Source organism: Ctenopharyngodon idella, chromosome 19 (genome assembly GCF_019924925.1).
Source record: "Ctenopharyngodon idella isolate HZGC_01 chromosome 19, HZGC01, whole genome shotgun sequence".
Taxonomy (NCBI): domain Eukaryota; kingdom Metazoa; phylum Chordata; class Actinopteri; order Cypriniformes; family Xenocyprididae; genus Ctenopharyngodon; species Ctenopharyngodon idella.
Window position 1 is genome coordinate 25,441,768 of NC_067238.1, and position 22,320 is coordinate 25,464,087.

The 22,320-nt window shown below is 37.6% G+C and overlaps 3 protein-coding genes across 28 annotated transcripts in view; 1 reads left to right on the plus strand and 2 right to left on the minus strand.

The window, feature by feature from the left end:
* Nucleotides 1-384: 384 nt before the first annotated feature.
* zgc:91910 (Zinc finger protein 706-like) lies at nucleotides 385-3,129 on the plus strand. Its single transcript, XM_051872316.1, has 4 exons — nucleotides 385-551; nucleotides 1,154-1,296; nucleotides 2,345-2,475; nucleotides 2,603-3,129. The coding sequence occupies exons 2-3, from the start codon at nucleotides 1,162-1,164 to the stop codon at nucleotides 2,438-2,440; spliced, it is 231 nt and encodes a 76-aa protein (XP_051728276.1). The 5' UTR covers nucleotides 385-551; nucleotides 1,154-1,161; the 3' UTR covers nucleotides 2,441-2,475; nucleotides 2,603-3,129.
* bmp8a (bone morphogenetic protein 8a) lies at nucleotides 2,697-14,156 on the minus strand. Its single transcript, XM_051872306.1, has 7 exons — nucleotides 10,281-14,156; nucleotides 7,661-7,853; nucleotides 7,336-7,484; nucleotides 6,024-6,215; nucleotides 5,850-5,929; nucleotides 5,454-5,564; nucleotides 2,697-5,277 (listed from the first exon to the last, which is right to left on the minus strand). The coding sequence occupies exons 1-7, from the start codon at nucleotides 10,774-10,776 to the stop codon at nucleotides 5,128-5,130; spliced, it is 1,371 nt and encodes a 456-aa protein (XP_051728266.1). The 5' UTR covers nucleotides 10,777-14,156; the 3' UTR covers nucleotides 2,697-5,127.
* A 146-nt stretch (nucleotides 14,157-14,302) lies between these two features.
* Nucleotides 14,303-22,320, minus strand: part of macf1a (microtubule actin crosslinking factor 1a) — a 182,457-nt gene continuing 174,439 nt past the window's right edge. For 21 of the 26 annotated variants that reach the window (XM_051872300.1, XM_051872301.1, XM_051872303.1 and 18 more), the window contains 4 exons: nucleotides 21,839-22,050; nucleotides 19,563-19,676; nucleotides 18,995-19,100; nucleotides 14,303-15,951 (listed from right to left, as the gene is read on the minus strand). In XM_051872300.1, coding sequence (XP_051728260.1) covers nucleotides 15,713-15,951; nucleotides 18,995-19,100; nucleotides 19,563-19,676; nucleotides 21,839-22,050 — 671 coding nt within the window. In that variant the 3' untranslated portion in view covers nucleotides 14,303-15,712. The remainder of the gene's footprint in view (nucleotides 15,952-18,994; nucleotides 19,101-19,562; nucleotides 19,677-21,838; nucleotides 22,051-22,320) is intronic. The other 5 variants (XM_051872289.1, XM_051872288.1, XM_051872286.1 and 2 more) reach the window with 3 other exon arrangements.

Consider the following 22,320-nt stretch of genomic DNA (forward strand, 5'->3'; position numbering starts at 1 on the left):
TTTCAATGTTTTTTTTTTAAATTATTATTATTATTATTATTATTGTATTTGATTCTCCAAGTATTTGATTTGATGTAAATAATATGTTATTATTGCATTTGTATGTTCATTGTTCAAGAGATTGCAATAAAACAAGTCTTTCCAATCCACTAACACGCGTACAACCAGCAGATGTCCTTAGCGCGTATGTTTAAAACCTGTTCGGAACATTTGAATCAGTGAATCATTTTACGAATTAATTGATTCTTTTGATTTGCAGATTCAGAATGCTTCGTTTCAGCCACACAGAGATAAATAAGTGACATTTTTTAGCCTCGCTCTGCTATTTTCGTTTGGGATACTCCAAAACAACGAATAAAACCCATGTACACAATTAATAAAATTAATACAAAAAGTACTCAGCCAACTCGTCCATCACTGGCCTGAGGATAAAATATTTAAATCTCGACATTTGAGTGGCAGAGAAAAACTTTTATTATGTAAGTGCTTCTGACGGAAGCTGCTGAATTGCGTCAGTTGAGCTTGACTTCCTACCGTGTCTTAACGCCGAGGTATTGTCTCTAAATACTTATGAATCTGCCAGATTTAATCTTATAAATCTCATTTCTGTTGTTTTTACAGGCATTTGTGCTTTAGTTGATGTTAATTGTAATTCGATCGTTTCGTATATTGCAACTGTACGGCTTAGATCAGTTTTAAAGAAGGCGGATGAGCTAAGTTACTAGCTAATGTGATCTTCGCGGTTTCTACTGTGATTTTGTTTTTTAAAAAACGGGGTTATACTTCCTGGGAAAGACACTGCTCGCCATTTATACATTTCTGAAGGAGTATTGTTCATTGATTTATTAAGACGTATAGCAACGTTTTAAATCATTGATTTATTAAGACATATAGCAACGTGTGATATATGTCACCAGGTTATCCTACGTAGCAAACAGATACAAATGTGATATATGTCGTTTTAGGCATTTAAAGGGATAATTCGCCCTAAAATGAAAATTCTTTAATCGTTTACTCGGCTACATGTTGTTTCAAACCTGCATGGCTTTCCTCCGTCTCATTCACTTTCTTTGTATGGAAGGAAAAGTGACTGATATGTCAGCATTATATCTGTCTACTTGAGCGAGTCATTATATATAATGTTTGTTTTCAGAGAAGGCCATGGCTCGTGGGCAACAGAAGATCCAGTCTCAACAGAAGAACGCAAAGAAAGCAGCTGAGAAGAAGAAATCTCAAGGAGCGGATCAGAAGACTGCCGCCAAAGCAGCACTGGTCCACACCTGTCCTGTCTGCAGGGTGAGCGACTTAAGTTGTATTACTTAAAGGGTTAGTTCACCCAAAAATGATAATTATCCTATGATTTACTCAACCCTCAAGCCATCCTAGGTGTATATGACTTATCTTCTTTCAGACGAACACAATTGGAGATATATTTAAATTTAGCCAGGCTTTTCCAAGCTTTATGATGGTAGTGAATGGGGGGTGTGATTTTGAAACCCAAAAAAATGCATCCGTCCATCATCAAAATAATCCATACGGCTCCAGGGGGTTAATAAAGGTCTTCTGAAGCGTAGCTAAGCGTATCTATATTTAAAACTTTATAAAGTCAAATAACTAGCTTCCGCCAGACGACCGCTCGCATACTGCTCAAGTCGACTTGTGCCACAATAGTAACCCATGACGCAGGATGTAGGAGTATCGTAAGCTTCGACACCTCACACGGTTCAAATAAATAGGGCTGGGCAACAAACTGAAGCTCACCTTTTATATCGAAATCCTCTGACATTTTCTCTTTAAAATTTCTCATTTTAGACTTCTAATTCGGGACTGGTGATTTTGTTTTGCTCTGCACTTCTGTGTTCATCATTATGTCATGCATCGGGTCAAAGGATACTCTTCCTGCGTGAATCGATGCATATGGCTGTCTGCTGGAAGCTAGTTATTATAGTTAAGTTTTAAATGTGGATATTTTTCTTACAAAAAGGCATCGCTTCACTTCAGAAGGCCTTTATTAACCCCCCGGAGCCATATGGATTATATTTATGATGGATGCTGCTTTTTTTTTTTTTTTTGTGCTTCAAAATCGCGCCCCCCATCCACTACCATTATAAAGCTTGGAAGAGCAAGGATATTTTTAAATGTATCTTCGATTGTTTGTCTGAAAGAAGATAGTCATATACACCTAGGATGGTTTGAGGGTGATTAAATCATGGGATAATTTTCATTTTTAGGTGAACTATCCATTTAAAAAGCAATATGGGTGAAGGGTCGCTCGTTTAAGCCACTGTGCCCAGCCCTTTCTGCACATCCTTGCTGAGAAATGTGCTTATTCCTAATTGTATAGACGCAGATGCCAGATCCCAAGACGTTTAAACAGCATTTTGAAAGCAAACACCCAAAGTCTCCTATGCCTCCTGAGCTGGTGGATGTTCAAGCCTAAAGGACACAATAAACCGACATGGACCTAAAACAGGGGTGAGTCTAATACAGATATTATTAGATTAAAAAAAAAGCTGTATTAAACATTAGAATCAAGTAAATAATTGAATAAGTCTGTCAGTGTGACTAAATTTTAATCTCATGATTATGGTCCAATTTTCAGACCCTGGGGAAAGAAACAACATAATTTGATTCTGCCGACTAACTCAACTTGCTGTATTTCACAAATATGGACCATGTGGACAGAGATCTTAGGATGGACTCAAGCACACCAGCACACTTTTTCTTTTTATATATTTTTATATGTGCATATTGCTTCCATCTTTTCCGAGTGTGCTGTGACCTAACAGTCTCATTGCCATGTGCTGTAATATTTATTCACCACTTTCCCAATGGCGCTTTGTCCCTGTAAAGTATGATTTTAAAATATTATTAGGTGCTTCAATCCAAAAAAATGTGTGTGCCCTGATCTTTTAACTGTGAACCAAAATGGAGAGGTGCACCACTCTGTATTATTAATAGTATTGACCAGGATTGGGATTGAGATGCATTTATTTACATGCTTAAAATGATCACAAATGCGGTAAATTTGCACCTGTTCAAATAGTCAAAATAATGAGTCGGGACCCACCAACACGCTTTTGTTACTTTGTTTTCTAAAGTTTTCAATAAATGTATATGCATATAGTACTTGTTTGTGTCATGGGTACTAGTAAGACCATCCAGATTAAGGATTGTTTTTTTTGTTTGTTTGTTTGTTTGTTTGTTTTGGTCTCAAAAATGCAGAACTTAATGTTAAAATGACAATTGTTAAACAAGCTGTAATAGTATATATTATACCCATTAATGCAAAAATGGCTCTTTAGCATTGAATTTATTTAAAGAGTTCACCAAAAATGAAAATTCTGTCATTAATTAATCTTCAGAACACAAATTAAGATATTTTTGATGAAATCGGTGTGAATTCGATTGATGAATTCGATAGACTGCAACATTATCACTTTGAACGCCCAGAAAAGTAGTAAAGACATTGTTAAAATAGTCCAAATGACTACAGTGGTTCACACAAAAACAAAAATAACGGCTTTATTCAACAATTTCTTCTCTTCCCTGTCAGTCTCCTATGCTGTTCACATAGTGTAAACAGTGCACCGCTTCCATGTTTATATCAGAACGCCGACTCAGTATTGGCCGACGCTGTTCACGTGAGCAGCAAGACACATACGTGTGATGCTGGCCAATAATGAGTTGGCGTTTTTTTGCACACAAAAAGTATTCTTGTCACTTCATAACATTAAGGTTGAACCACTGTAGTCACATGGATTATTTTAACGATGTCTTTAATACCTTTCTGGGCCTTGAATGTGGTATAACTTTGCATTCTATCGGAGGTCAGACAGCTCTCAGATTTCATCAAAAATATCTTAATTTGTGTTCCAAAGATGAACAAAGGTCTTGAGGGTTTGGAACGACATGAGGGTGAGTAATTAATGACAGAAATTAAATTTTTTGGGTGAACTAACCCTTTAACGCCAAGGTATTGTCTCTAAATATTGATCAATCTGCCAAATTTCATCTTGTAAATCTCAGTAGCTAACAGCTTGCATTAGGATCTCTGTTTTTCGATACCACAATGGTGTTAGACGCTGTACTGCCACCTATCGACGTGGATCAGCATGATCGTCTCAGTTTTATGTAAATGACACCGATACTAGTGAGTTGTATAGAGCGGTGTACACAATAATTAATTCTCTTACCGGTCTAAAAAAGAGGAAACTTGGGCAGTACTACTCAGGATTTTCTCCATCATCAAATCTTTACACTTTGTGGATGCTATACCAATGTTTTTGCTCTTTTTTTTTGTTTTGTTTTTGTCTTATCTTTCTGTCAAGCTTTCAAACCTTTTCTGCTTCTTCGGCTGTCCTGAATCTCCTGTTGTCTCTGCTGGTAAAGCACTATAATAAGTGTTCCCTTATCTTATTTTCACACTACCAAACTGCACTACACTACTAGCGTATCTCCAGAAACAACAGCCAATGAGCGCGAGGATTCTGTCCGACGTCATTTTAACATGGCGAAATACACTGAGGGTGTGACGTGCGCCATACATAAATAATACACTATAGAGAGCTATTTTGTGTACAGTCTTCATCTCATGTGAGTGTACACCATTCAGATGACTCTTCACAAAAACACAACTTGTTTCTTGATGTGACCTTTAATGCTTATTAACAAAATGATTTTATCCATGTGTGCAGCCTTAAGCTACTCAAACTGAATTTGTGTCTCTTCACTAGCGCGTGGGTGGTTTATTTACACCAAAGTTATTTTAACCGGAGCTTTGTGAAATGTAACATGAAGTCCCTGACTGTTCACTGCATTCTACACATGCAAATTTGGACAGTTTAAATGTAAGACAACTTATGCAAAATATGTGTTTTTTTATTATGGGATGGATTCCAACCTTAAATCCACTCACAATAAAACTGTGACAAATATGCTCAGAAACCATCATGACACTTCAATAACTATCATTTGTCAATCATTTGGGACAGGTAAGAGCACTCAAATTTGGTTAAAATTTTAATAACTGTATATTACAAATGGTGCCTCAGAGTATTATAATAAATCTACATTTGTTTCAGATTTAAAACTTGAATGTACAATAGAAATACTGTGTACAGGAGGTTATAAGCAGCCACAGTTCTTGACCACCATATTTCGATGTTTTTTGAGAATAACGTTGTTGTTGTCGTCATAGAAGAGCACAGAGATGGGACTGAGTTTGGTTGGGGCGCAGCAGGCTTTGGGCACTTCATCTGGTCTTAGAAGGTGAACCTGCCAAAGGAGTCAGTACAAGTGTGTGACAGAGGCATATATTCAACCAGCTAGAAATACAGATAAGTTTTTAAAAATATATAAATAGATAAAGGATCCGTTCATTTTCAATAGGTCTCCTAGCATTGTAGTTCAGAAAATGAGATAAAGAAATGTTAAAAGCACGGATTACATACCAGCAGCTGGATCGTGGCATGGTTTGTGGCATTCATACAAGCGCCCAGAGGATAATCACATTCCCCATCACAATAATACGCAGAGTAACCTGGAGGGGCCAAAACCCAGTCCTGAAAAAGAAATTTTATTGATTAAATATATAAACACTCCAGCAGTAAAGGGACTTCACTGTTTGTATTACACCACTTGTATGTTTATGTTTTGTTTGAGTGAGTCATTGAATCATTCAAAACACTGCTTCATTCAGGAAAGCAACAGGTAATTCTACTTTAACGTGTTTAGAACTATTTTCCATTGGCCAAATCAACACTCATTACTGTGTGTAACATGCAACCCAAAGTTAACTTTTTGTTTCTTGTATGTTGTATAACTGCATGAAAGTCAGGATGTCTCACCTTCCAGCCAAGGTCGCTGAAGCTGACATAGAGTTCATGTTTCTTACAGGCCTGGCGTCCACTGCTGGCATGATTTTGGTCTGGAAAAAGTGAGACGATCACAGCTCAAAGACAAATCATTTCATATGCTTCTTAAAACACATTCTGCCTCTTAAACCGCTTATTGTGGCTCACCAAATATGCCGGGTCTGTTTGGGTGTGGCAGGTCATACTTGGTTTTTTTCTTGCGTGGATTGTTGTGTCTCAGAGCACGAGGTGGGCGGCAAGGGGCTTGACTAGCTCTGAAGAACGTCACCATGAAAGGCTGCTTAGAGCGCGGTCCGCGCCGACCCACCAGACCCACCCATGCGGCTGACAGCGACCGGTCTGTGAAAACAAGATTTCAGCATTTTACCATTTGTCCAATGGCACAGACCATGTTTTGCTTAAAAATATTGCCAAGATACAGTCTGACTTTTCATCATTTCATGTTAAAGCAGAATTCATGGAAAAATCCAAAACTCCTTCAATAACTTTCGGTCTGATGATAAAAATTACAGGATTTGTAGTAGCAAGAAAACATTACTTCAAACCATTGAGGTTGTGGAAACTGAAAACTCAAAGTAAAATCAAGATGAGGGACTTAAGGCAGAAGAACAATTGTTTTTCTAATCTAGACCAAATTATTTTATAAACAATAATTTTTATATTTTATTTTATATATATATACAGTCAAACCAAAATTTATTCAGACACCTTGAACATTTCATTCATTAATACAGTTTATTCACTAAAGTTTAAAAAATGGTAATAAAATATGACAAGATCTCAGAGTTAAACTGTGTCAGAAAAAATGTATCTTAATTATGTCAGATAACACTTAAGCAAAACATGGTCTGAATAATTTTTGGACAATATATAATAATTTTTATATTTTATATATATTTTATATTTTTTCATTTCTATATTTATTTATTAATATTATTTATACATATATTATACACATATTTATACATTTGTATTATTATTTTATTAAATTATTTTATAAGTAATAATTTTTATATTTTATATATTTTATATATTTTTTAATTTATATATTTATAGATTTATTTATTAATATTATTTATATATATTTTATATTTTATTATATATATAATTTCTTGTAATTTATTTATGGATTGTATAAATTAATCATACCAAATTATTTTATAAGTAATAATTTTTATATTTTAATATATATATATATATATTATTTTTGCGATTTTACATGGTCTGACTGGGAAACCCCCAAATGGGTTAAGTGTCAATTCAGACCCTTCGTAACATTCAACTTTACTCCAAACAGTTCTATGGGATGCCATACACTCTTATGAAGTAAAAATTATACAAACTAAAACACGGGTTTTAAAGGTGTCATGATCCCATAATTAATAATGAGTTGTTAGACTATCAGAGCGGACTGGCACTATGTATTTCGCCTCCATGCTGTACATTAGGAAAAGCTCACCCTCCTCAGTTTCCACGTAAAGGCGGATGCCCAGATTGCTTCGAGGGTGTAGAAGCCAGCGATTGCTCGCAGAAGTCACATCAAATGCCAACCAGCCCTCCTGACCCGCAGGCACAGACTGCATGTCCAGCAACACCAGCTCAGGCTCCCTGTCAAACCACAAGATCATAATATCATTCTCATTAAAATGACTGATGATGGATCTCACTGATGAATTGATGAATGCACAAAGAAAATATTTTTGGAGTTTTGGTTCCTAAACACTAAAATCAAATGATATCTAGTTACTCGATAATGTATAAAAGATCTTATAATGTGTACTGACCTGTGTCTTTTCTCCCTCTGGATTTCATAGACAGATATATGGAGGGTGCGGTTTGCACGCCAACCCACGGTAAGAGTTTTATAGATGCGAAACTCAGCCGCGGTGACCGTCTCTCCCTGAGGAAGCGGAGTGAGATCGAAGCGGAACTCCTTCCAGTACGGCCGAGGCTGGAGCAGATCCTTTTCCTGCTCCACTGTGTTCAGAGAGACAGAGAGAGGGAATTAAAAACAACTAGAGGAGTGTGTGTGCTGAGTGAGTGTGAAGACACATGAGATGAAGAAGATATGTTAGAGGGGAGAATGGCAGGAGAAGACGGGGAAACAAAAAGGGGAACATTTGTTCTGGTGGAGCGCTGCAGATCGGACTGACACCCACGGCCGGGGCTCTGCAGTGGGGTAATTAGAGGCGTTGTGGAGCTGCAGCAGCTCAGCGCACCACCACTAATTACAGTCCAGCGCTGTATTTTTAGAGGAGTGCCCAACAGTATTTTCATCCACTTCATCTCATCTTTTTTCTGCCTTTCAGTGGGGCCTGTAATTCCCCACAGCTGTGTGCCCACTACAACATCTCTGGTTCCATGAGGAACTTTTAACCTCCACAGAACCAACGCACAAAAGGTTCTTTATAGTGGAATATGGTTCTTTAAATCATTAAAATGGCCTTCACAATATAACAAAATGGTTCTTTTAAGAACTGTTCGGTGAAAGGTTCTTCAGGGAACCTAGATTGATTTGGGTTGCTGCAAAACCCAAAATGGCTACAAAAACCTCTTTTGGAACCTTTATTTTTAAATGTCTGAACGCTTAGAAAAGCAATACCAGACCTCTCATCAAAAAGCCACATGATTTGAGGCATCATTCATGTTTGTAGCATAAACAGTTACGCAGCGAAGTTTCATATGGGTTACGGGTTTGTTTAAATCACTAACCCGAAGTATGAGCAATAATAATAGTGATGCCTGTCTTAGTGAACACCACTAGTTAAATTTGAGAAGGGGTGATACTGACCAATGATAATGGGGCAGAAAGATATGGAATGAGAAGCAGTAATTGTAAATAGGATGTTAAACTGTTGTTTGTTTCGGACAGATAAGTATCGTCTGTGTTTGGGCTGAGACAGGAAGAGATGATGGAGTGATTGTGGGTCATTGTCAATACACACTACAAGCCCTGACAGTCTCTCAAAAAAAGGGGCAAATGTCACTGTATATGAGTAACTATCTGGCTTCCAATATAGTATTTTTGTACTATAAAACAATATTTACAGTGGCACCTCAAAAGATATTAGGATAGTTTTAAGCAATGGCTTTCTGTGGAAATATGAACTCTCAGTTTATTAAATAAATAAATAAATTATATATATACAGTCAAACCTAAATTTATTTAGACACCTTGAACATTTCATTCATTAATACAATTTATTTACTAAAGTTTAAAAAATGTTAATAAAATATGACAAGATCTCAGAGTTAAACTGTTTCAGAAAAAAATTATCTTAATTATGTCAGATAACACTTAAGCAAAACATGGTCAGGTCAAAGTGTCTGAATAATTTTTGGTTCCAAATTTTGATCAATTTTACTGGTAGTCCACTGTATGAAGAATTTTTGGGTATAATATGTCACAGTTTACTTTATTTTGCTATCCTCACTTACATAAATGAACTATAGTGTCCTGCACCCACTAGTAAAAATATATCAAAATATTCAAAAATGTCTAAATAATTTTTGGTTTGACTATATATATATTAATTGAAATAAAGCTGAAATAAAATATAAATATTGGATAAAAAACTTGAAAATGAAAAAATGAAAATGAGAAATGTTGCTCTGGCAACTGACTGAAAAAAGTAGTAAAATTATTAAAACAAAAACTGAAACAAACATAAATTAAAGCTAAATTGAAATATATATATATATATATATATATATATATATATTTTTTTTTTTTAAACAAACTAATAAAAATGACAAAAGCACATAACAAAATTGCTAAAACTTCAACTAAAATTAAAATGAAAACTGAAAATATGTAAATAAAAGCCAATTCAAAATATTAATAAAAGCTGCAATAGTACAAAAATGAGACAACATGTTCCAGTTCAGTTTCCACTGAGTTTGACAACCAGAAAGTGTCCAAAAATACTTTTTTATTTGTTGTTTCATAAACCCAAACAAACTTGCCGTTGTGAAATACTTTGATTGTGCTGTCATTCTTTTAAATAAACATTAAATAAACATGATGCTTACATATTTGGTTTATGTCCATACTTGTATAGTAAGTGACGACTTCTGTTAGTTAAAGGGATAGTTCACCCAAAATTGAAAGCTGAAAAAGCCAGTTATATTAGTTTATAAAGTTTCTTACAAAAACTTCAGAAGGCCTTTATTAACCCCTTGGAGCTGTATGGATTATTGTTTGTTTTTGGGCTTCAAAATCTCACCCCCCATTGATTATAAAGCTTGGAAGAGACAGGATATTTTTAAATATATGTGTTCATCTGACAGAAGATGGTCATATACACCTACAAAGGCTGGAGGATGAGAAAATCATGAGATAATTTTCATTTTTGGGTGAACTAACCCTTTAAGTGTGTTTAACCCTAACCAGCTGTCACTTACCCAGGTTGACAAAGCTCATAACCGTGTCAGCCTCACTGACCACCGTGCCAAGGGGTGGCGTGTGCGTGCTTAAGGTGGGCAGCGCGGCTTGACTGACCACTTCCGGAGTGAAGCCCAAGCCTGGTCCATCATCGGCCTCAGATGACACAGCATGGTAAAGGTCCAGCATGAAGAGCGGGGCAGAGGAAGGGGGCCGCAGCGGCGGGTGAGGTCTCGGCCGCCCGGGTAGACCCAGAATGGATAAAATCTCCTTCTGCATCTCCTTCTTTTCACGGCCGCTGAGCCTACGGAAGCTGGAATGAACCACTCCTTCTACCTGACCCCAAACACACAGCAACATGCACAGAGGGAGAAAGATGGCAAGAGGGAACAGTCGCTGCCGGCCTCGGGTTCGCTTGCCACAGCTCTCCTTCCTCCCTCTGCTGTGGCATGAGGACACAAACTCAACCACACGCTCTTGTTTGTCCATTGGTGTGGCAGAAGAGCTCTGCTCCATTGCAGCCGTCTATAAAGATCGTCCTCGTATTTGTCCCTCCAAAACCTCTGGGTGTTTACCCGACGTCGGTCTTCTCTGGAATGGTCTGACTACTGTCTTGAAGTTCAACTCTGAACGACACTCAAATGCCTAAGCCACTCAGATTCCACAGCAGTCATCGTTATTTGGAAGAGTGCAATGTTTACTGCTACGAGCTGCTCAGTTTATCGCCTCTTGACAGTCGTTCCTCATGCTGTCACTTTATTTACCAAACCACAGGGCTTCTCTCATAATCTATAGTGCGCTTACGGAGCTGGACGACAAACAATGTCCTAGAAACTGGAAGAGAAAACAAACACGTCTTTCTAGAAGCCCAGCTCCTTTCAAAGGTGATCTCGAAGTTGGAAGGACTAAGCACAATGTGAAATTAAAGTCTTTAGGTAGAGTAAATAAAAACAGAGAGCCAGGCTTCAAAGGTTCTTTCTTCAAAGGTTCCTGGATCAAAATCAACACCTGCTTCTGCTCCTTTTGAGAAGATGCGAGACGCTACTCCGAGCTGATGAAATCCTTTAGGTTTAATTGAAAAACAAAAAGTTAGAAAACTCTCTTGCAGTGATCAATCAATGCTGGTTTTAAATGTTTAATCCAGTGTGCAAAAATATCCTAGTCTCCTGAAAAATGAAGAAAAATATTTCACAATTTTGAGTAAGAAAATGATTTGTTGACCAGAATAGTGTTACTGTCCCCAAACGTTTTTCTGGATTTTGAAGTTGTGAGATCCCAGTGGACTGTGGTATTCTCAGCCTGCGTGCTGCTTGCGTTTAAGGCATAATCTGAACACGGGTGACCTCCTTCCCTCCAAGATACATGCTTACGCAGAGGGAGTGTTTCCAATGTCTGAATCCTCCGCCCTCTCTTCCTTGAGCCCTTCTCACCTCAGTCTCCATCTACCCTATCAAACCGTCCCATCTTCCACACATACCTCACAAATTGCTGGCAATTATCATGTGGTTTGGGATGAAGATGTGATCCAGCCTTTGCACAGACTAGAACTGCGTTCTTATGGCTAGGGTAATAAGAAAACTATATTTATATTCTGTGGTTTCAACAGTAGCCAAGAAGTGACAGATCACTGCTGTTTCACTGAGGATATAATCTTCAATAGTTTTGAAAAACTTGGTGTGGATGTAAAATGAGCACTTAAAGACAGGTAGTTGAAATATGAACCAGTGACAGAAGTGTCTGTACTTCTAAAACCATTTTCTTATGTAAATATTACATAATTTTTATATTAACTGAAGAACTATATTTTACTTTGTTAAAAAATTATTACATAACAGGGTTATTTAAGTGAACTTCTGCAACCTAAAACCTTGACCACTTTATATTTATAATATATTTATATAGGCTAAATAGAAATGAATCATGTATAAAAATGTGTATATACATTTATATTTAAAAGTGTGTATATGTATACGCACAAACATATATACACACAAAATGAATATATTAAGTCCCCCTGTGGTGAAAATCAAGTTTTAATGTTGTATATATGTCTATGTGGTGTTTTTAATATGCTTTAAGAAAAACCATGTGCAAATTCATGTCAACACCATTGCTGCTATTTTCTATTTAAAACTACAGTGAAAAAAATACAGTCTCAAACCCGCGGTTTGAAATCGCTGGTGTTTCTTACGTCACAAACTACCTTGTAACCAATCATGTCAGCATGCCGGCGGGCTTTAGAATATCATGAACTATGACCGCTCTGAAGCAGGAGAGTCTCTAGACAATATATCGCGGTATATTTTTCTGTTGATATAAAAAAAATCGTGTAGATTTGGCAATATAGCGGGTGTATGATGTATATAACTATGTTATGATGAACTATATGCCTTTCTCCACTGACCTTAAGGTGTTCAAAGCGTTTCTAAGGATACTGATTGTTAGAAGACAGCTGTCTGACTCGCGAACGGGAACATGGTTTGTGTAAGATTAGCAACACATTATTAGCTGTTTGATAATGTAGTCAAGCAAAAGGCTAATCATATTAATTACTGTTATGTGTCTGGCTGGCGTTATAAAAAGCAATACCATTGTGCAGCGTTTACCTCAGTAAGTTCACCGAGTGGATCTCTTGAGCTCGTGCGAGTGAGTGGAGGCGGGGCTAATTAGCATATCCATATATCTGCTTATAATAAATGAGGGTGTAGAGTTACATTCAAGCTATTTTAAGGCATGAAGAATTTTTTTTCACAGGAAAAAATGTTTAAATGTGTGATTTTGGTGCTCAAAGAGAATTTTAAGGGATAAAATTATTGACTACAGGGGACTTTAAACCTGCAGTGATCTGAAGACAGTTTCAAAAACGTGGTTTGAAATCGCTGACAGTGTTTCTTACGTCAAACTACCTTGTAACCAATCACGTCAACGTGCCGACAGGCTTTAGCATATCATTAACTAGTACCGCTCTGAAGCAGGATACGTGTAACATTAGCAACACATTATTAGCTGTTTGATAATGTAGGCAAGCAAAAGGCTAATCATATTAATTACCGTTATGTGCCGACGTTTTAAAAAGTGACACCATTGTGCAGCGTTTACCTCAGGAGTTCTCCGAGCTCGTGCGAGTGAGTGGAGGCGGGGCTAATTAGCATATTCATACTAAACGAGGAAAGGGCGTAGAGTTACATTCAAGCCATTTTAAAGCATGAAAAAAAAAAATTTCACAGGAAAAAAAAATGTTTAAATGAGTCATTTTGGTGATCAAAGATAAGTTTAAGGGATAAAATTATTACAGTGGGACTTTAATCATATATACAAATGTAAATCATATAAAAAAAATGTGTATAAATATAGATATTATAAATATGTACATTTTTACCTAAAATCATGTTTGTTGAAATTTGTTGAAGGCTGCCATGGACATGCCATTTGTCGACTATAAAAACAGCCATATAAATCGAGACTTTAATTACACGTTTTTAACAGAAAAATAGTGGTTTGATAAAACCACTCAGAATGCAAAAAGTGTGAGATTATGTGCCTCGATCTCAGTTGATTATAATAACGAAATGACACTGCAGGATTATGAGATGCCATGAGGGCTTGGCTCTGCGGAGTGGATGGTGTTTGGTGGGAAAGGATGTGAGTGGGTTTAAATATTTGTATATAAACACAGACTCACAGCTGCAGAATGGAGATGATGGAACGCCACCCTTCCCAAACCCCATCCGCTGCATCTGACCACCAAACATACACAGAGTCCAGTGCAAACACACACTACTTATGTGTGACCAACACACATGGCTCAAACAAAGGTGCGTCTGTTCACTCATGGGGCCATTTTTGAACTCCAAAATGACTGTAAATCTTATATAAAAGCGCAGTGTTCAAAACTGCACACACCAAAGGCTTGTCCCCTTTTGAAGATTTAATGGGGTGTGTCATTATCTCTACTGCTTGTAATTACTGTGCCATTTCCTGTTAACTGTGGCATCCCTGCACGCTCACACACACGCCAATTGACAACACGAGAAACAGACAGTTTTACTGCAAGCATTGTTTTAATACAAAAGAGAACAAAAAGGATTTATAATCATAGCTTCTTTACTTTTACACAATTGCACCCCTGTTTCTCTCAGTCATGTCAAAAGAGTAACACAATCAAAAGGTGGATCCTTTCATAGCCCTCACCCCCCTCCCAATGACACAATAAATAAATAAAAATCACCTTTCTTCAGGTATTCATATACTTCAGCTTGTCAAAGACAAGATTCAAAGCGCTGTTTTCAACGGGGGCTACACAAGCCGCCCCCATCATCCATTATTTAGGGTGCTTCCTTCACGAAAGAACAAGTAGGAAGCCACTTTTGACGTCATCTAAAGTGTGTAGTCACCGGCAAAAAGGCCACCATTGGAATCAGTAAGCTTCCTGGTCAGTTAACATCAGAAATGATCAGTCAAAGCAATTCATTACGTCAGGAGCGGATGTACAAAAACAAAAAAGAAGAGTGATTCCGCTTGTGTTAATACTAGTCATTCTCGAGAGTTGATATGATACTGCAATCACAAATAAATACAGGTCTTTACTCTAGAAAAGAAACAAAACGTCAAGATTATAAATTAACCATGAGACACAAACATTCACAATTGTAATCATTTTTGCATACTGTGGAAAAGCTCTGTAACATGATGTCTGTAACAAAAGGACACATCTAGACTGCATGAACACACAGAGGAGAAGACTGTGGGAGCGAGTGCGTGAAACTCGTGTGCTGTGCGCAATAGAAGTTCCTTTAAAAGGATCACATGTGACGTGAAGGATCTAATCTTCTCGTCACAAGGCTGAGATATGTATCCTCCTCCGTTTCCTCTCCTTATTACTGCGTTCATTTACCATGTCGGGAACTACCATACACATACATTCACACAAACATAGATGAGTCCAAAAAGTCCCAAGTGCAGAGGAGGAAAAAGTCTTTGTTTTTAATTGACTTCCTCTTGTTAGCAGTGGTACAGACACCTGGGCGAGAGGCCAGCTGGTCTGCTTACATGTGTAGAGGGCGAGTTTGACCAACCAAACATCTCCAAAGTGACAACCATGCATGTCTGTATGAGGTTTGGAGAGTGACGGGCGGTTGCATATTCATAGTGATGAATAGTGAAAACCCCTGGTGCAGAATTGAGTGTCTCACACAGGATGCTCTCGATCGCACATTCAAGAAAACAAAATGTCAGTCAAATTAAGGACATGATGTAGAACACAAATAAGGCAGCATTATGGTAGGTATTAATCTGGGTGGTGTAGCAGTGTGCGGCTGTGTTGGACGTTGCCCAGAGGAGGGCGCTGGAGAGGTTTGAGTCCGGAGGGCATGTTGGTCATCTAAAAGAGAAAGGTGTTGGTGTTCTCCTCCTGCTGGTTAAATCAGAACCACCTCAGAGTCGGGTGGAGACTTCATTTCTTGCTCGCTGGTGTTTTAGGGCTGGGGGCCTTCTTAGAGATGGTGGGGATTTTGGAGGGTTTGGCCCCAGGCCGGCGAGGGGTGTCTGAGGTATCGGAGCAGGCCGAGCGGGTCTCCATGAGCTCAGACGTGTCAGAAGCGTCGCTGCCCCTTCGGCTGCTGGCTCGGCTTCCAGCGCGACTCCCTGCTCGACTGGCTGGGCCGCTCGTCGAGGTCGGAGTGCGTTTGGTGTCTGATGAAAGAAGATGATTGAAGTTTGAGGGTACAGTAATAAAGTACATATTGTCAAAAGTACGGACCGCAATACCAAGTTGGTACTGAAATTTTAAAAATGTGACTCTTTGAGCACTGTTGAGTGGATTCGTAAACAACTCTGATTGGCCACTGTGTTCACGCGCTCAACAGATATGTCTGTGATTGGCTACAATGATCAACACACGGGAGTGTTTGAAAGCATTCGGAAGCGTTTTGAAAGTGGGAGCGGGAGCACAGCACACAGACCGGTCCGCTGATAGACGCCTGCTTTCAAATGCTCCAGTGTGTAACTGTAGCTTGGTGAAGAGCGTCAAAGATGTCTATTTACAACATGTTTTTGAAGCGTTGATCATTGAAGTCAATCACAGACATATCTGATGAGCGTGTGAACACAATGGCCAATCAGAGGTGTTTACAAAACTGCTCAACGGCGCTCAAAGCATCACATTTTTAAAATTTCAGTACCGACTTTGTATCGTGGTACTTTCGACAACACTAATAAGGATGTTTTACAAATATAAAGGAGAGCCACATAAAAACAATAATGCAACATTAGTAGTGTTGGGAGTATCTACTAAAACTATCTAACTATCTAATAGCAATGCTACTAATTAACAGTAATAGTGTGACATATTTGTTGTGTACAAAAGCAAGCAAGCAACATTATAAAATGTAATTTGTTAATTTTAGAAAACTGGTTTTGTTTGGATGGTTCAATTATCTTTGTTTTTGTAAAGATATAATGAATTAAATGCTGCTGTTCATCACTATATTTTGACTAATATACATTTCAGTGGTTTCAAGTTTCATTGGTTTAGAATTTAGTGTAAATTATTTATCTTGGACAAAAACAATGTCAAAGTATGCAACTGGAGATTATTATTAGGGGTGGACGATTCTGCATCGATGCAGTAATAGACCATAATCGATTATTGCCTACTGAAGTTTCTCTGACATCATTCGCACTAGCATAAAATGGCGGAGGGAGGGGAAACACAAAAGCAAGTAATAAAAAATTCTTCCACTATTTTACAGCGTGCGAGCGTGTGTGTGTGTGTGTGTGTGTGTGTGTGTGTGAGAGAGAGAGCGTTTGCGTGTGAGTGTGTTTGTGCGTTATTGTAACAGTTTCATGCGCTTTTAGTATTTACTAATGTTTATTAGTTCTAAATGCCTGTCATATGGCTTGTTCAGACTAAAGTTTTGTTTGATGTTTGCTACATTCAGGAAGTGTACTTTCTTGGAGCAGATAAAATAAAAAGGGAGTTCATATATTTGACTGCTTGTATTCATTGACAAAAATTAAAATGAGTCCAACATCAACATAATCCAATAAATCGATTACGAGATATTCCTCACGGAATTACGACAAAAAACCCCACAGGCGCACAGACGCTAACTAAAACTAAAATGTAGCTTTCACATGGCATTTTCGCTTATAACTTCATGAAACATGCATAGATCGTAGAAAATGGCACATCATTACTTACAGCGGATGCTCCTGATTGAAATTAGTCCAAAATCATCATAATCCTTGCGTCAATCACAAGATATTCCTCGTGAAGGAACGATTTTAAAAATGCCCATTAGGGGGCGTCAAGGGCTAAACAAAAAGGCTACCTTGCTTCCAAATGCTTTAACTTTTGATTACTTTATGCTATCACCACAAAATTTGATGTAGGGGAATGTAGGGGAACTTCACCAAAAAAGAATTGTCTTCCTACCTTATTTCCTTCCTGAGTTATTGCATGTCAAATAAGAAAGATATGTAAAATTTCCCTTGAGCAAACTTCTTACTGTCTTTTATTAACAGTTTCTCAGCATGAGATGGTCCCAAAAAAATTTAAAAATTATTTAAAAATTTAAAAAGTTTTCTTTCAAACGATACCAACCTTTGGACTCTCCTTGCTACAGATTTGGAGTTATGAGTTATTTTGTGCATGTCACTCAGAAAACATTTTTTTTTTTTTTTTTTTTAAATGCCTACCTTTGTTCCAAATGCTGTAACTGTATGGTATCACCACAAAATTCGAATCAGATGCAGCTCACATATAGAGGAACATTACCAAAAAATCCCCCTACCTTATTTCCTTCATGAGATATTGCATGTCAAATTAGAAAGATGTAAAATTTCCCTTGAACACATTGTTTTTTTTTGCCTTTTATTAGCAGTTTCTCAGCATGAGAATGTCCAAATTTAATTATTTATTTTTTATTTTAAAAAGTTAAATTTAATATACATATAATATACATGTTTTCAGTGGTGCATAAAGACCTTACATAATGAATCATTATGTTTTTATTACCTTAGAATGAGCTCATACACCACGGGTCCCCCCTCCATGTCAAGACGCCATTATGCGCAAACTGCTCTACAGATCACGTTTCGTCACTATGTACGTTCGTGTTTTTAGAGGCAGCTTGCATCATCACTACGTTGAATACGCACAAAGTAGTAGTAATAGTTGTCTGGTTTATTAGAAGCAGAGACCGTTCTTTGTTAGAAGTAAGAAGAAACCTCATTGCTTCACTGGCTAATGTACTCTCTGCTGTCTCAGACGACGACATCGTTGTCATGTCAGCCAGACGGCCACCGTAGCTTCTCCGAAAGGGAAAATTTACACCTTGTACCTTTAAATAAAGACTGAAAGAGTCGTCGGAAGCTTAGTGATGGTGATGTTGAAGTCATGCGACCATGGTGTAAATTTGTTTTTAGCCAACATTTACATTTTTGCTTCTGTCAATTATATTTAGGCTTCAAAATTCGTAAAAGTTGTGTTCATTTACACTGAACAAAACATGTAAGAATCATAAACCTTTGCTGGCTGCAGCACTAACATATAACATATTGCCCACTAAATAGCTTCAGTATAGTACTTCTCGTTATTAGCTACATTTTCCTGAAGGGTCTGTTTGCGTCTTGTCTGTCTGAACAACCACTGAATATTAGATACATTTAAAAAGTCCCCCTTTAACTACTGTGCTGCAGTTGTGACTGAGTGAAGCAGTACAGGGTTTCGTACCAGAGCGTCCGGGTTTAGCAGCGATTGGTGTTCCACCGTTCTCACCAGTTAAGGAGCCACGGCTGGAATGGAAAGTTGGTCTCTTCAGCTTAGATGCGGAGCCTCCCTGTAAAAGCAAAGAAAGAAGGTTTATTACAAAATGGCAGATCTACCCGTGTATCTACAGATAATAATCCTAACAGATAAGTCTGGTAAAATTTTGTTAAAACTAACTGGAAACCAGACGAACACATCCAGCTGCTTTCGTCTACGCTCTACCAGACGCTCTACCATAACATGGATGAATCTGTCAACTGTCATAACATAAGATGGCTTAACAATAATTCCTAGATGCACATAAAAGTAATGTTTATGCAAATTAATTAATACAGACAAACTATATTTTCCGTCTGATATTGTACTGGAGAGTAAGTAGCATAAGGTCACAGTCTAAACTCTTCAGGCCACAGATTTTCTGCACTGTTCTCTGGGTCATCTACCTCAGTTTCTTCCCATTTGTTGAGATCAGGCCGCTCTTAAAGCTTTTATTGTTAGTGTGCTAGGGCACTGGGAGGGGGCAGTGTGTTACCTCATGCCCAGGGGTCTGGCTGTGCTCTGGGCAGGACTGGCACTTGGTTGGAGTTGGAGTTTTACTGTGTGCCAGCCAGGGCTTGGCATAGCCACGAGATTGGGATTGGGAGGACTGGGAAATGCGTCAGCAAAAAAGGACAAGGAAGAGCGGAGTAGCAAAAAAGCAGTGGGAAGAAGCCAGGATAATCGTAAAAATAGTAAAGTAAAGGGAGGTGATGCAGCACAGCAGAGCGTAGTGTTTTTGTAGGCGGAGATGAGCGCAAACAGGGAGAAAGGCACATTTTCCAAGCAAGGGAGGGTAGAGGGACAAAAAGACAAAGAACAAATAAAAATTTCACAGATGACAATATGATTCTGACATGCAGAGACAACAGTGATCATGTTCTGATCCCAAAACAACACAATCAGAGAAGAGAAACCATCCACCAAAAAGACTAGCGACAGATTGATATGTCAGCCTTGCCAAGTAATTGCATAATGTTTTTTTTTTTTTTTTTTTTAATCATAACACCATTCGAAAGTTTGGGCTCTGTAAGATTTTTTAAAAGAAGCTTCTTATGCTCACCAAAGCTGCATTTATTGGATCAAAATACAGTAAAGCAGTAATATTATGAAACATATTATTATAATTTAAAATAAATGAATTTTCAGCATCATTACTCCAGTCTTTAGTGTCACATGATCCTTCAGAAATCATTCATGCTGATTTGATGCTCAAGAAACATTTCTTATTATTATCAATGCTGAAAACAGTTGTGGTTCTTAATATTTTTGTGGAAACCATAATTTATTTTAAGGATTCTTTTATATATATATATATATTAGGGCTGTCAAGCAATTCAGTTTTTGTAATCTAATTAAACGAAGTGGCGATTAGTTATTCTAATTAATTGCACATCAAATTATCCCCAAATGATAATTTAAAGTCATTATTGTGTTAAATGAGAAAAGCATCAAATAGATATTACAAAAAGTAGCTTTAGAAAGAAATATTATATTTGATTCAACATAGAATGTATTACACAAACCTTTAGGCTACATAAACAGCCATAAAGGTTAGTAAATTATGACACGATTTTCATTTTTGGGTGAACTATACCTTTAAATGTTTTTTTTTTTTAATGAAAATTGCCAGTAGGTGGTGGTAAATGTCTAAATGAGTAAGTATATAGAGTATATATATAAACTACTAAATCTGAGAAGTTCTGTCTTTTCAGTGTTTACAATTTAGATGACAACACAAACACAAGCAATCACACATATTCAAATACTCATTAAACATACAGATTTAGACCAAAAAAAAAAAAAAAAAAAAAAAAAAAACAGACCATGATTACCAGACTATGATTATTAATCAGATATGAAGTATGGTGTTATATGTTAATTGACAAAGGACATTTATTATCAAAGCTTTTGCAAGAGAGACTTTTTACAGTTGAGCTATAGTTTGTAAGATCTTTATCATTATCATTGTATTTTGTACTGCACGTGCCATTTGGATGATCATTAAAAGTACATCGCTGCAAAGGTATTTTTCCAACTTCCTTTTTACTTTTAAGCGAAGAACAAAAAACAACTTTGCTCTGAGCATATCTGGCCTTGAATTAAGTTAAGTCTCTTGTACGTTTCATGTGCATGAGTGCGAGCACAAGCAATAAGTTGCTGGCTGCAGTTCACTAATAACAAGGGTTTCTGAATTCTACATATAGCCTTTTCTATAGATTTTATCTCTTGTTTTTGTAAAATGCTAAACATCACTACAGATTTTGCAAATGGTGTCTAAACAAATGCTTGTAAAAAAGTGCAATTGTATATCTAGATAAAGTGACTTAATGTATACTACAGTTCAAAAGTTTGGGGTTGGCAAGATTTCCACTGTTTCTGAAAAGTCACTTATGTTCACTAAGGCTGCATTTATTTGACCAAAATTACAGTAAAAACAGTAATATTTTAAAATGTTATTACAATTAAAAATAACTTTTTCTATTTTAATATATTTTAAAATGTAATTTGTTCCTGTGATGGCAAAGCTGAATCTTTTGCAAGTATTTAATGTCACTTTTGATCAATTTAATGCATCTTTGCTGAAGCATTAATTTCTTTAAAATCTTACTAACCCCAAACTTTTGAGCAGTAGTGTATGATACAAGAAAAATGTTTGAGACTGAGGTTACCCTCTAATTTTTCATGAAGGCATTAATATACCAGACACAACAAACAGTAAGTACGGGTTATTATAACCCTACCTATGCAGTGTGATATGGTGACACTCACCCTTGAGGAGGCTGTGGGTGTTGCGGGTGCAGAAGGCAGAGAGGCGCAGCTGTGGGCACTGTGCGACGCCGATGAAGACGAACGGGTGGGTGAGGCCGTGCGCGACGAAGGTTTGGATCGCCGTCCCCGGGACCGGAAGGCCGCCAGACCCTGCGTAGCTCCCTCTGGAAGAATGAACTTTTCTCGAAGCTCCAGGTTGGTACGTCCTCGAGCTGCAGCAGATGAAAGGAGAAGAAATAAGATCAGCTGATTGGCTGCAAGGGACGATGATCAGGTGGTGAGCAGTGCGAGTGGAGAGAGTCAGCACTTCCTCTAGCCACTGCTTTGACTCAATGCAGACAGAGGGATCGGTATACCCACTTTAAAAGCGGTCAGTGCACGTGGTGGACACGATGCAGGGGGTTAACGGTGAGTCAGAGCAAGCAACCTCAAAACAAGAACTCAATAAAAAAAAGCACAGCTTCCCTCAGCTCACCACGTAA

Excerpts from the sequence above, each read along its gene's own strand:
- zgc:91910 (XM_051872316.1), top strand. The coding sequence starts at position 1,162 with ATGGCTCGTGGGCAACAGAAGATCCAGTCTCAACAGAAGAACGCAAAG. Across the intron at positions 1,297-2,344 it reads ACACCTGTCCTGTCTGCAGG|ACGCAGATGCCAGATCCCAA; the intron begins GTGAGCGACTTA and ends CTAATTGTATAG.
- bmp8a (XM_051872306.1), bottom strand. The coding sequence starts at position 10,776 with ATGGAGCAGAGCTCTTCTGCCACACCAATGGACAAACAAGAGCGTGTG. Across the intron at positions 6,216-7,335 it reads TTACGTGGAAACTGAGGAGG|ACCGGTCGCTGTCAGCCGCA; the intron begins GTGAGCTTTTCC and ends TTGTTTTCACAG. Across the intron at positions 5,278-5,453 it reads ATGCCACGATCCAGCTGCTG|GTTCACCTTCTAAGACCAGA; the intron begins GTATGTAATCCG and ends CTCCTTTGGCAG.